The sequence below is a fragment of the Hydra vulgaris genome, chromosome 12 (genome assembly GCF_038396675.1).
Source record: "Hydra vulgaris chromosome 12, alternate assembly HydraT2T_AEP".
Classification (NCBI taxonomy): Eukaryota; Metazoa; Cnidaria; class Hydrozoa; order Anthoathecata; family Hydridae; genus Hydra; species Hydra vulgaris.
In genome coordinates this window covers 24,755,001-24,770,678 of record NC_088931.1, presented here as the reverse complement: position 1 = coordinate 24,770,678, position 15,678 = coordinate 24,755,001, and the positions used below count along the sequence as shown (strand labels likewise).

Sequence of the window (15,678 nt, the reverse complement as noted above, 5' to 3'; positions counted from 1 at the left end):
TAAAGTTAATATGCTTCCAGTGCAGGAGTGATAATTAGTTTTTAAAGTGTTTTGTAATGGTTTGGTTAAAAGCGCGTATTTTTATTTTATTTGGTTTAATCTTATTTTCAGAGTTTAATTTAAGTGACGAAAATATTGGAAAATGATCGGATATATCCGATTCTAGGATACCTGTTTGAATATCATTGTCAGATATATCTGTTGTAATGGTATTATCAATCAAAGACGCAGAGTAACAAAATATTGATACTCTGGTTGGACGATTAATCAAAGGAATTGTTACAGTTTCAAAAATAGAATCGTCAAAGTTTTTAATTTTATTACCTTCATTGTATAGAAAACAACTCATATCTAGGTCCCCAATGATGACATTTTTTTTTCCTTAGTACCTTTTTTAAATATACTCTGTTAAAAAAAAAATACTTATGTAAACTAATGCTTAAATAACTCACGCCGTCGATCGATAAACAACAACTTAATAATTTTTTTTGATTCATTGTGTATAATTTCAGTTGTTAAAATTTCTTTATCGTCATTAGAAACACTTAAATCATTCCTAACATAATAAACGTTTTCATTCGCATATGCAATAACTCCTCCACCGCCGCATTTATTTAATTGTCTTTGAAGAGAAATTAATTTAAAATGTGGAATATAATTATTTAAACCATTCGAAATTTGAACGCTTGAGTCAAGCAAACAACATAAAAAAAGTTTTGTTTCCTGAAATTTTTTGTAACAAATTGAGAAATTGAAAATTCAAAATCAAAATTGTTATTAAGCCCTAGCCAAAAAGTCCTATAGGATTTTGGCACAAAAAAAAGACAAAAGTTTGATAACTATGAAAATATTGTAACTTATCTGTTTTAATTTAATGGGATTTAAATCTAAAATTTTTTTGTTTCAAATTCTTATTGGACCCTATAGGACTTTTTTTCTCCATGAGACTTTGAATTTTCTCGTGGAGAATTCCCGGTGGGCACAGGACGTAAAAAAGACGTCTTTTAAACGTCTATTGAACGTTTTGGACGTCTTTTGAACGTTCAAAAGACGTCTTATTCAGGTCCTGTGCCCACTGGGTTCTAACTTTATTTAAATTTTTGTCGCAAGCATTTTAAAAAAGAAACCTTTCTAATTCGCTTGGATAGTGATATAAGCAATCCATAAGCCTGTTGTGGAAAAAACTTAAATCAGGGTTTATATTTTCAATAATATTTATTTTAGAAAAGTTAAAACTTATAGATTCAAAATCACTAGATCCCAGTCCTGCTTTTTGTTAAGTTAAAACTTATAGATTCAAAATCACTAGATCCCAGTCATTGTTTCTTTTTGTGTGCAAAATATTCAACTCCTTATCATAACACTTTATTATTTGTACAATCTTTTCTGTTTGTTTCTTTCTAATTTGTACAATCTTTTCTGTTAGGTTTGTTTCTTTTTAATTTGTATAACCTTTTCTGTTAGGTTTGTTTCTTTTTAGTTTAGATTTGTTTTAAAATAGCTTATATCTTTTTGAATATTCATCAAATTAGATTTATTGTTGTTTACGTATGCTTCTAATAATTCAAGTAGCTTGATAACTTAGTTGGTTAGAGTGTCATACGAAAAGTTACAATCCGGAGCGTCAGAGGGTACGAGTTTAAATCCTGGCACCGCCTACTCAGCGCTCGAGCGGTACTTCGGTACGCAAAAATGTCGGTCAATAACGGAAGCTCCTTTGGATTTAGTCTTAATCACTATTTGTGGCTGTTCCTATGCTAACCTATTAGCCAAATTCATTTCAGAGGCCTGGTCTCGAAATTAATTCGATGTAGGGAAAAAAGTAAAATTGGTTACTTTGTTATTTAAAAAAATCAACTAAACAATACTGTCGCTCTACTATTAGCTCTTAATTCATCATAATTAAAAACCTAAATGATTAAAAAGATACTTTCGAGGAATTGCAAAAGAAAATGCAAATGTATTTACGTTTTTTAAAGCTAAAAGAAAAAAGGAAGCCTGATAGGCTATTGAATATTGTTATTAAATAGCAAATATATATTTTTAATGAAGTATCTCTTAAAGTACCGAAAATTACAGCTGAATGGTCATCAAACAAGATATTTTACGATAAGAAAATTAGTGAAGATATCGTTTACAGATATTGTGACCGTAAAAAGGAAGGGAACTGCGTCTTCCTGAAAAAACAAAAAATGCTACAAAGTTGCAAAATAAAATAGTTACCTGGTTAAATATTAAATGCATTAAATCTATGAGTATAAAATTATATATTGACTATTTGAGATCAGTTGTTTTACTTTTTGATTGATTTACTCCTAAAATAAAACATTGAAGTTGTCCTGTTAGTTCTAGTAGGTTGCGTACTGGGTTTACTTTCACTTTTGTGTTTACTTACTTTCACTTTTGTGTTTTTTAAAACACAATAATGATAAAATACTAAATACAATGAAAACTATAAAAGAAAAGATTTAGGTTCTTTCTCGCACAGAACAGTTACAAAGTGTAATCATTTTTTAAAATTAACTGAGTCCTAAATAAAAAAGATGACAATTGCCATATCAGCATATCCAGAACTAAACTATTTTTAAACAGATGTATCATTGTTTAAAAATTGAAATAACACTTTTAAAAAATGGCTGTTCAGTTGTAACATGTTTATTTTGTACAAATGAAATTGAAATTTGAAAGCGAATCATTTGTCTGTCAACATTTATGTTATAAATGCTCACAAAGAACTGCCTTTGTTTTATCAGATTATATTTGTTTTAATACCTCATTATTTGATCCAATTATACTTCACATAGATAACACTAAAAATAAAAATATTGACTTCTATATTAATAAACTCATGGAATATTCAAATTATAATAATACTTAAAGAAACTTCTTCTAACACTTTTAAAAATAATACCAAAATTGTCGCTAATATCATTCGAAATAAGACTGAAAATACTGATGTACAAAGAACATATGATGATTTAAAAGGCATAGCATATTTCTCATTAATAGATAACTTTTTAATACTGGTATTGTAAATATTGACCTTAGTAACCGCATGGCTCCAAAATGATATGGTATTTATTACATAAGCATAGAACAAAATACAAAAAAGTAGCATGATTACAGAAAACATAAAGTTACAGCTGCTTGACTATCTAATTTACTTGGTTTTTTTGGAAAACTTTTAAAGTTATATTATATTGGAATGTTTTTTAGAATATTTTTTACACCAAGCCTTTAGAAAATATTCAAAAAGGTAAATTATTTGAAAACTTCTTTCTAAAGCAAAAGTTGAAAAATACCTATACTTTATTAGCCTAATCAACAATAAATATGGTTGTAGCCCTGATAAATTAGATCTATCAAGAAGTTAGACTAGAAAACTCAAGATTGTGTTAATTGTGTTGGGCCAGAAACAACAAGTAGAAAATTTTCTTCAATTTTATGTTCAATGCCAGCTACAGATTGAGTGTACAGATGCAATACATCAAACATGTTTAAACTTAACAAATTAATACCTTATTAGTAATTGTTGAAGAAACAGTAAATTCAATATATGATTAAAAGAAAATGAAAAACTGAAATTATTTTGAAATCAAGTTTTGCAATCTAATTTTTTATGTTAAAAGTCAAATTTGACAATCTGGTTTTGTTATGTTAAAATCATTAAGAAAATTTATAAAAAACTTAAAGTTTTTTGCCATTGTAATTTTTTCGAGATAAAAGCAATTTTAACATTTTGAAAATTTTATTTTTGAGTTTGTATATGTAAAGGGTTCCTTTTATAATTTTTATAACAATTATTTTCTCTCTGCTGAATTTTATTTTTGTTTTTTCATATCACTTTGTTTTTATGATTCAAGTTTTATTTTAGCTAGTCAGTTTTTTTTGCATCTTATTATTGCATTCTTATTATTTAACTGAAATAATAATGTCTGGCAAATTGCTTGTATTTCTGGCAAATTGTTTGTATTAAATCTCTCTTTTTATAAACTTGTTTTAAATAACTTCGTATAGGTTTTTTTGTACACTTTCTGATCTTGGTAAACGATAATATTTGAGCAGACCATTCGAATCTTTTGATTTCAAATTTTTATAAAGTATAAAGCAGAAGTACAATACAATTAAAGCGTTTTAAAAATCTAGCCAGAAAAAGTATAAATATTAAGATGTGGAACACTTGTTGATAAAAAATAAAAATGGTAGCTTTTCAGTTAGATATAAACTGAAAAGCTACCATTTTTATTTTTTTCCCTACATCGTAAACATAAGTGTGCGGACTGCGTCTAATGAATTTGGCTAATAAGCCAACAATATCTTCAGATATAAGAACATTGTATAGAAAAATATAGCATGAAAATTCAAATAAAAAATAAATAAATAAAAATTTTTGATGATTTTTTCTTGTTCTTTTAACAACTTCTCTAATTCTTTGAGAATAGATTTTTTTTTCTAATTTGTCAAATAAACCAAAAACAATATTCCCATACGCACAATGTTCAGAAAAATCAATAAAAACCAAAAGAAAATAGAGTTATCACCAATTATTTTAATAAATAAAATTAAAAAAAATTGAAAACAACAACAAAATTATAAACAAACTCGCCGATCAAACCACATAAGAGAAACAAATTAACGACAACAAAAAAAAGATATACAAACCATTCAAGCAATTAAACCTGATTTTAAATATTTCAAAAAAAATGCAAAAAGAAATATGAAAAGAGTCACCTGATTTTTGTTGAATGGAGAACAAAGAAATTCAAAGTTTTAGATTAAGAACTCCAATATAAGATGATATAAATTTCAATGTGTTATAAGATAATATAAATTTCAAAACATTTTTATTAATTAAAACAAAACTGTGAAGGTTTCAAAACTTTTGCAGGTTTTCAAAATAAGATACAATAAATTAATATTTTATAAGTAAACTTAAAAGTATAAACATTTTTTTTTGATTTTTTTCCGGTGCCTTAAGAAGTCCTTACGGTCTTATCACAGAGCACCGCGGACGAGCATTTAATTGAAAGTTCACGCCTCCTTCCTAACCGATATCGCAAAATTTGCCCAGAGGTGGGTTTGAACAACGGATCATTTGTTTCTGAGGCAAGTGCGCTACCACTGCGCTACGGCTGCTCGAATAGAATACTATCCAAGAAAGGTTTGCGACTATCCTAAAATCTATTTTTATCTCAGAGTTAACTCTCCCTGTAGATTGTTTAACAACATTAGGCACAACCTACTGATTTGTCGAAAACAATCAAAACTCTCAAACCTAAGACATCAACATTAGATACTATTCAATCCAATTATACCTTACCTTGTTGACCTCTCATTCAAATCTGGAATTATACTTTATGAAACATTGCTATTATTATTATCATTAAATAAATGTGTATACGTATAAACATCGTTTACCGAATATTACTTCGTTTAACGAATAGTGACATTACATTTACTAGCTCTCTAAAGTTTATCTTTTTCATTTATTTAGTTATTGTTCTATTTTTCAGAGTTTAGGGTTATAGAGATAATAGGATTTTATTTTCAACGCGCAAAATATGATATTTCTAATTATGATTATTCCAGGGTATTCATTGAATGGTCTCTTTATATATCAATGTTTTTGATCATAAGCTTGGGAAAGCCTTATTATTAAATTCTCAAAGATAGATGTAATAAAACATATTTGGCTTTGAGGATGTTTAAGAAAAAAAAAAATTCGTTTAACGAATATCACTATTCGTTAAACTTCGGTACCAAAGTTTAACGAATTCGAAAAGGTTAAAAAATTCGCTATTCGTTTAAATGAAAACACTATTTGCTATTTTTAAAATTAAAGCTATTTTCTTAATAATACCAAACTTTAGCCAAAATCAGTTTGTTATAAGTGAAATTATCCATCCTATCAGATCTTTAGGAAATCTGCCTAAATATTAGAAAAATTAAGTTTTAAATTGCCATACCTATATAGGTTTGTAAAGCTTTAAGTTGCTATGTTCTCGTTTATATGCTTAATTAAAAACTAATTTCTTGTATAACTTTTTCTTCTTTATACAAAATTTTTGCGTTTATATTTTGTTAACTAAAAAATAGGATAAAACAAGGTAATATTATTACTATTAAATTTAAAAGTTATTTTGCACAACTTTGGAACAGGGCGGGGTCATAATAGCAATTTGAGCAAGTAAATCCTTTTTCAAAAACAATAGTATTTTTAAGTATTGAAATGCGTTTACGTTAATAAAAATATATTGGCACTTCTGTTGGATTGTAGTGGAAAAGAATTGGGATTGTAGTAGAAAACTTCGACTTTATCTCCGTTTAAATATTTGGAGAAATAAAAAACAAAATAAATCTAATCATTACTTGCTTTTTTTAACAATAGAAATTATTTGAGGCTATATAAGATATATTTATTTTCCTAATAAGATAAATTTATTTTTCATTTATCTATATTATTTCATGAATGTATTTTCTCATATTTTGCCCCACTAAATTGTCTTATATCTTGTGTCACTTTATCAATTGTCTCATATCTTGCGCACACTTTATTTTAACGATTATATAAGCAAACGAACAGGATTGAAAAAAAGCGACATCTGAAATATAATATCGTTATTTGTGTGTAGTTTTTATTGTAAAAACAATGAGCTTTTAGTAATCCCTTTTTCTTACAAGAACCAGAATGTTGTCGTTTATCGTTAAGTATGAATCAAAATTAGATTATAGCGTCAGAATACACATCTATGGAAAAAAGATCTTTTCTCTTTGAAAGATACCTACAAAATAAATACTCTCTTTGATTACTTTATACAATATAGCTTCCTCAACAAAAAAACTATATTAAAAAAAATACAATATATTATAAACACACACAAAGATATATATATATATATATATATATTTAGCAAATTTTTTTAACAAATATGAGTAAATGTTCCAGGTAACAAAAGAAAAACTATTCAAACTAAGATGAGTAAAATATATATTTAAATTTTGATAAATATTTAAAAAAAATTTTCTCTAACACAGAAGGCCTTTCATATAAAATCTTCAACTGTGTATGAGATATACAAAACTAAAAAAACTCTTTATATTGAACCTCCTATAAAAACTTTTTTAAAAAGGAAGTAATTAAGGTTAATTAATATAAGTTAAATAATATAATTTTGTTAATTATAGTTCTTTATATAAATAAAGAACTATAATTAACAAAATTATAGCATAACTTGATATTAGTTGGTAAGGAAAATTTTAAAAGTAATGTGAAAATAATTACTTCCTGTTTATATGTTCATTGTTTCATGTCCCTGTTTATATAGGTGAGCTTCATAAATAAGAAGTAAATTCTCATTTGAGAGTTTTAACATCGGAAATAATTTAAAAAAAGGTTCATTTTTATGGCAATTGAAAACATGCTGATCAAATTTATCTGAACCAATACCTGTTCTGCATGTGTAGATGCGTAGATTAGTTCTTAACCTTAGGTTATTAGTTTTACCAATGTATGTTGTTTTTCCATCGCATCCATTACATGATAGAAAATAAATAATATTTTTTGAATTACATGATATTGAAGTTTTATTGTACCATACTTTACCAGATGATGTGGTAAAATGGTTAACAAACTGAAGATACATTGAACATAACTTACAACGTTTTGATATGAATTTTAAAACCTTGCATTCATCGTTAATAAAAACTGGTTTCTTATTAAAACTTGATGTACTAATGTGTCTTAAAATATTTTTTGGTTGGCGTTGTGATAGTACAATAGAAGTGTTTTCAAAAACTGATTTTAATTTATTGTCTAAAACAGATAGTTTCAAAATACCATGTAGAGTAGTTAACAAATTTTCAAAATTAATATTTGCAAAATTTGTAGTTACAAAAGGTATAATTTTGTTTTTTTCTCTTTTTTGAGGCGCTGGTCCCTGTAGTCGAGCTTTATAGATTCCATTATTAATGATTTTTACTGGGTAATTGCATCGAACTAAAAGTTGTTTTAGTTGTTGAAGTCTGATTTCCATTTTTATTGGATTAGATACGAAGCAAACGATTCGTTTAGCTAATGTAAAAGGTATATTTTCCTTTGTGTGTTTAGGGTGATGGCTTTTGTAATTTAGATAGTCATGGGAGTTTGTAGGCTTATAAAAAATATCTGTTTCAATAATGTTGTTATCATGTAGAATAACTGTTATATCTAAAAAGTTTAAAAGTTGGTACTGTGTGGTATTCGTATATGAAATTTTAGATTGTTCTTCTGTATATTTGATATCGGGGTGTAAAGAATTGAGACACTTTAACAGCAAATTAACATTAATTGATTTTAATAAAGCGACAAAACCATCATCCATGTATCTTTTGAAATTGTTTTGAATATTCTCGCATTCAATTTTATTGAAGAAAATCGGTAAAACTTTAGGAAATAATTTCACTTCTTCAAGTTATCCTACTACTAAACAAGCATATGGTGGAGCCATTTTTGTTCCCATAGCTGTTCCAATTAGTTGATTGAAAAACTCATTATTGAAAGGAAAATTATTGTTCTTTAAAATAAAATTCACGCTTTCTAAAATAAAAGCTTCCGAAAATCTGATAGGTATATCATCACGTAATTTACTTATCCAAAATTTAATTGCTTCTAAACCTAGTTCACGAGAAATACTAGTATAAAGATTAGAAATATCAACACTGTATAAAGTAGTATTTTGGTACTCCATCTTTTATATATGTTGTTAATTTTGGTACAAGAGGTGATAAGATTTTTTCAACGAGTTCACTAAGGCGCTGGGTGGGGGAAAAAGAACCTCCAACTATTAGTCTTCCATTCAGATCATCGGGGCATAAACATTCAATATATTCCTTATTAGATTCTTTTATAAAATTTTCTATTGCATTAGATTTGTGAATTTTCGGTAACACATAAAAATTGCTAGTTTTCCATTCATAGTTTTTGAGATAAGTAATTTCTTTTTTTGTTAAACATTCTTTAAATTTATCCACGTGATTTTTAAGTTTCTTAAAACATATTTCATCTGTGTTACTACAAACTTTTTTTATATGTTTCAGTTAATAAATGGTCATGGTACACAAGTTTATCTCTATAGTAATCTGCATCCATCAGAACTAAACAACCTCCTTTATCAGCAGATTTAATGATAATTTTGTTGTTACTCTTTAGTTCTTCTAAGGCATTATGTTCTTTTTTTGTAATGTTATATTTTACTTTCATTTCACCAGGAACTAAGTTATTTATTTGTTGTACAATGTTTGATAAAAGTGGATTCGATGTGAACATAATTGGAACAGCTATGGGAACAAAAATGGCTCCACCATATGCTTGTTTAGTAGTAGGATAACTTGAAGAAGTGAAATTATTTCCTAAAGTTTTACCGATTTTCTTCAATAAAATTGAATGCGAGAATATTCAAAACAATTTCAAAAGATACATGGATGATGGTTTTGTCGCTTTATTAAAATCAATTAATGTTAATTTGCTGTTAAAGTGTCTCAATTCTTTACACCCCGATATCAAATATACAGAAGAACAATCTAAAATTTCATATACGAATACCACACAGTACCAACTTTTAAACTTTTTAGATATAACAGTTATTCTACATGATAACAACATTATTGAAACAGATATTTTTTATAAGCCTACAAACTCCCATGACTATCTAAATTACAAAAGCCATCACCCTAAACACACAAAGGAAAATATACCTTTTACATTAGCTAAACGAATCATTTGCTTCGTATCTAATCCAATAAAAATGGAAATCAGACTTCAACAACTAAAACAATTTTTAGTTCGATGCAATTACCCAGTAAAAATCATTAATAATGGAATCTATAAAGCTCGACTACAGGGACCAGCGCCTCAAAAAAGAGAAAAGAACAAAATTATACCTTTTGTAACTACAAATTTTGCAAATATTAATTTTGAAAATTTGTTAACTACTCTACATGGTATTTTGAAACTATCTGTTTTAGACAATAAATTAAAATCAGTTTTTGAAAACACTTCTATTGTACTATCACAACGCCAACCAAAAAACATTTTAAGACACATTAGTACATCAAGTTTTAATAAGAAACCAGTTTTTATTAACGATGAATGCAAGGTTTTAAAATGCATATCAAAACGTTGTAAGTTATGTTCAATGTATCTTCAGTTTGTTAACCATTTTACCACATCATCTGGTAAAGTATGGTACAATAAAACTTCAATATCATGTAATTCAAAAAATATTATTTATTTTCTATCATGTAATGGATGCGATGGAAAAACAACATACATTGGTAAAACTAATAACCTAAGGTTAAGAACTAATCTACGCATCTACACATGCAGAACAGGTATTGGTTCAGATAAATTTGATCAGCATGTTTTCAATTGCCATAAAAATGAACCTTTTTTTAAATTATTTCCGATGTTAAAACTCTCAAATGAGAATTTACTTCTTATTTATGAAGCTCACCTACATAAACAGGGACATGATACAATGAACATATAAACAGGAAGTAATTATTTTCACATTACTTTTAAAATTTTCCTTACCAACTAATATCAAGTTATGCTATAATTTTGTTAATTATAGTTCTTTATTTATATAAAGAACTATAATTAACAAAATTATATTATTTAACTTATATTATATTAATTAACCTTAATTACTTCCTTTTTAAAAAAGTTTTTATAGGAGGTTCAATATAAAGAGTTTTTTTAGTTTTGTATATCTCATACACAGTTGAAGATTTTATATGAAAGGCCTTCTGTGTTAGAGAAAATTTTTTTTAAATATTTATCAAAATTTAAATAATAAATATATTTTACTCATCCTAGTTTGAATAGTTTTTCTTTTGTTACCTGGAACATTTACTCATATATATATATATATATATATATATATATATATATATATATATATATATATATATATATATATATATTTATATATATATATATATATATATATATATATATATATATATATATATATATATATATATATATATATATATATATATATATATATAATTAAATTACATGTAACTAATAATAAATATTTCCTTTGTATTTATATAAAAACTAAAATCATACTCCAAAAGATTTGAAACACATTTAAGAAATATATTGATTTTTTCTTCTTCTATATTCGCGACAGCAAGCAAAACTGGCAGTTTAACTAAAAAAAAAACAAATAAAAAAGTAATACCCCTTAAGAAACTAAAGTACAATAATTGCAAAATACTTACCAAATAGACGCAAAAAATGTTCTACGCCATATATATCAGCAGGAGAGTCACCATTTGGCATAAGAGGATAAACCATAAAAAACCCTTCAGTCTCATTTGCTTTTTTCTTGAGATAAAAAAGTGATTTAAAAAAATAATATTATTTATACCAAAGTTACATTTCTGCTGAAAGTAAATATTTATTAATGAAGAATTCAAATTAAATAAGCTGTTAAATAATCATTATTATATAATAAATAAATATATTTATAATAAATTCAAGTTGCTGAAATTTGTTTTAATACAAAGTAGTAAGTATTTAAATTAAAAAGATCAGAACATTTTACAAGGTTTAGTTTGTAAACAAACAAAAAAGTTATAAAGATATGAAAATCATCAAAGGGGATTGCTTACTACTTTAGCCTTAGCATCATTATTAACTGATTTTTGTGAAACGTTTTCCGCTGCTTCTTCAGAAGACTTGCGACTTCGAGTTGATCTTCGAAAGTGAACATCTAAAGGAGAAAACCATTAAATTAAAAACGATATATATAAAAAATTGTAAAGTTAAATAAATTAATAACTGTTTAAATTAATTAGTGTTTTAATAACTTAAATGAGAATCTAGTTAAAATTTTTCAATAAACACTGAAAATAACCATATTAAAACATTAATTTGCCTAATCAAGCAAAACTAAACGCTTTAAGCATTTGATGTGGATTTATATCCATATGCATTGATAAAGCAACTCCTGTTATCACTGATATATTGATTTAAAAACCCAAGCAATATCTAGTTGACATGCATCAATGAATTGACCTTTTATTAAGAAACTCAAAACAAATCTTAAAAGAGTTTTAAAAAAATTGTAAGAATGAAAAAAGTAAAAATCGTAAAAGTAATAAGTAAAAATAAGGAAGAATCATTAAGACTAATTATGATATATGGAAGATGACAAACGGCTTCAGCATCCTTTTCTAATATGGCTTTTTTGGCTTTTAATTCATTTATTAATTGTATGGCACACCGCTTTTCACACGCTTTTCACTTTTCTTTTGTTGTTCTTCTTTACTTTTTCTCATGTCAGACAGAGCTTGTTAGTATCAGCTATACGATAAACAAACACTTTTCAACATTTTTGGTGTGATATGTACATTGCACAGTCCATCAACATCAAGGATTGGATCATAAATTTGTTGCTGGGCAACTACAGATTCTGCAGCAAGCTTTTCTACTAAAACATGAGTTAACATTAAAACCTTGCTCTACTTGTGCATTGCCATGAGATAAAATCATTACAATTTTTGCTATTTCAAATAATGCTGAGTACTGCGTATCTTTGTTAATTAGTTTATCGTAAAAGTCATCTAAACGCCACTTAATAAAATCAAAATTTCCAAAACTCTCCATTTTTAATGATGCCAAATTGCATAGGCTAACATACTGGCTCATAGCTTAATCAGCTAGGACTGATTTTATTAGCCCAGATTCACGTAGAAATGATGCTAAAGAATCAAAACGGACCTTCACTTTGTCAGGTGACCTGATAATAACCTTTGGCAGAAACGATGATAAATGCCAAGGAGCCTTGTATTTAAGTGGAGAAAACTCTTTTAATTTACCGCTACAGCAATTAAAAAGCTAATGCATTCTTCTCGAAATTTAATTTTTTGACTACTAAAAATTTTACAATTCTGTAACTCAAAAACAGTTCCAACACCAATTACCACATCACTCCAATTATATGTAAAACATTGATTTGTTTTTATATATTTATTTTCTAAACAAAAGATTTAAATGCATTTATATAAGTACAACACAAACTTCTAACTTTTCTTAATATTTAGGAATTAAATGTATGAACATAAACTCAAAATGGTGCAAAAACGCATTGTATACATAGGTGGACTTGCTCTTGCAGCCAACCTCCAACCATTATCACATCATCATAATGTTGCTTCTCTTTCTTTTTTCTACAAATATTATAATGGGCACTGCTCTAAAGAGCAAGCGTCTCTTGTGCCATCTACTAAATTTCATTCTCGTGTTACTTGTTATTCAATTAAGTCTCATCCTTTTTCTGTGACTGTTGCTAAATGCTCCAAAAACTCTTATTCCTCTAGTTTTTTCCCTTGAACATCAGTTCTTTGGAATTCGCTTCCTTTATCTTGCTTTCCAGATTCATATAATTTGCTATCTTTTAAGCCGTCTGTCAATCGTTATCTTGCTCTACAATCTTCATCTTTTCTCTTCCAGTAACTTCGAACTCTAATAATAGTTACTTTCTTGTTGGAAGGGAACATGTTAAAAAAAAAAAATGTATATTTATAGAACTTGACTAATTTGTATAACAAAAAATACTACAGTGACAGATTTGAAATAATTTTCTAACTAATAACATAATATGACATAAAAATTTTGTTTAGTTTCACACATTTAGTCATTTAGCCTTTTTGAAATAGATAAAATAGAAAAAAGCAACTGCAACAAATTGCTTTACTGTTTGATCTTGACATTAGAAAAAATATTTTTGAAAAGAACCGAAAAAAGAAGAATAAACTTATACAAAAAGTATATTCATTTTGTTATTCTTTTTAATATTAATAGTTATTTTTTTTTTAGTTTAAAACACTTTAAAATTATGAAAATTTATCAAAAAATAAACTAAGTGTAGTTTAATGTTTGTATTGCATCAAAAAGAATTTTCAGTGTAGCTGCAATTATAACAATTTTTTTTGTTACATATTAAAATTCACAATAAAAATAATCAAAAGAAAACAAAACTCTCTAAAATATTAACAGCATGTATGTATATATGTATGTATATATATATTATACATATATATATATATATATATATATATATATATATATATATGTATATATAGGCCTGCCCCGGCTCCTTATGATGCCTGGGGTCAAACATTCACTAGCACCCCATCATATCTAATTATTCCAAAAAAGTTTGATTACCAATACAAATACTAAAAGAATTGATTTTTTTTTTTTTACTTAATTTCCTTCCCATGGCTGAGGGGACCACAACAGTCAAGGAAGCTGCTATTTTTTTAATAAACTAAACAAAAAATAAAAAAATACACAGACAATAAACAAAAAAGTAAACAAAAATAATTATATTGCTAGTAACTGTATGTCTAAAGTTATTCTACATTAGTTGTTGCATAAAAAATCAACATTAATGCAATAATTTTACTGTAGCACAGAGTTTTTACAAGATCGTGCTCAGTAGGTATAACTAGGAGATTGGTAAGCCGGTCTTGAGTCATTGTAGATCTTTGCGCTATCTTGACTAGACCAAGCTTACTGAAAGACCACTTTCCTTTGGAAACAGAAACAAAAATCGTGTTAAAAATCTATTATCAGCAAAATGCATATTAATTCAAAGAGAGACTAGACTGAAGATTCTCTGGTAGATCCCATTCAACAGCTTGTAAGAAATTACGAAGCATATAAGAAATTCTTTTAAAATGTAAAGATTGGCGCATTTTAGAATATCCATATGAAAAATCTCTAATAAGTTTCTCTTCATCCACATTGTTCACATAGGTTTATACCAAAATTTTGCATTTTGTTTTTATTATAAGCAATATTGTATATGCTCACCTTAAACTTTTCTTCATTTTTGTGGAAATGGTTTGTTTTTGGCTTCTTTGTTAAAAGTCTTCTTTTTCCTTGTCCTCTTTTAAACAAAGTCTGATTGAAAACCATGTTTTGCTGAACCGAAGGCAATCAAATGTGCTTCATTAAAGGGATTCCCAAGTGCCAAGACAAGTTACGTTTATTTTGTAAGTAAACATAAGAAAATAAATTTGGAGTTAAAATTACCAAAACAAATTATTTATTGAGATACTAACAAAAAAATTTGTTGTTTTGCTATTATACTTCTGGTTGAGAGGTTAATACTAACTCCATAGAGGTTAACATTAATTCCATAGAGGCTAATATTAACTTCATGAACCTGCATAGTTTTTTCTGTTGTTAAAATATCTGGTTTGAATAACAAAACTTACAGCAGAGTTTTTTAAACAACTTACACAATTACACAGCTAGATTAGGCTTTTCCTTTTTATAAAAAAAAGTTTGCATTACATTAATCATTTTGGTTCAACTGGAGACTTTTGACAAAATAAAAATTGTAATTAAATAAAGAATACCACTTTTCTATTTTTTATTTTTATATAGTTTTAGTTTTATTTTATTTTCATTTACCATGAAATCAAATTTTTTCTCACTAAAAAAAAGAAAGTATTTTTGGTTTTTAGATTTATCAGCAGAACTTTTTTTTTCTTTCAAACATCAGGATAATTTTTAAATTTAATATTTATAGCACTAATATTAGTTATAAAATAAATATAAGATAAGTTAGAGTTTTAAAGAGTTACTTTATGATTGTGTTGTTTCTATTCGGT

At 26.6% G+C, this 15,678-nt stretch overlaps 1 protein-coding gene across 1 annotated transcript in view; it reads right to left on the bottom strand.

The window, feature by feature from the left end:
• Positions 1-6,357: 6,357 nt before the first annotated feature.
• LOC100201219 (MSL complex subunit 3) overlaps positions 6,358-15,678 on the bottom strand; it is a 33,804-nt gene continuing 24,483 nt past the window's right edge. Inside the window, exons 8-11 of the mRNA XM_065812660.1 lie at positions 11,662-11,762; positions 11,269-11,374; positions 11,114-11,198; positions 6,358-6,782 (exon numbers count right to left, since the gene is read on the bottom strand). Coding sequence (XP_065668732.1) covers positions 6,722-6,782; positions 11,114-11,198; positions 11,269-11,374; positions 11,662-11,762 — 353 coding nt within the window. The 3' untranslated portion in view covers positions 6,358-6,721. The remainder of the gene's footprint in view (positions 6,783-11,113; positions 11,199-11,268; positions 11,375-11,661; positions 11,763-15,678) is intronic.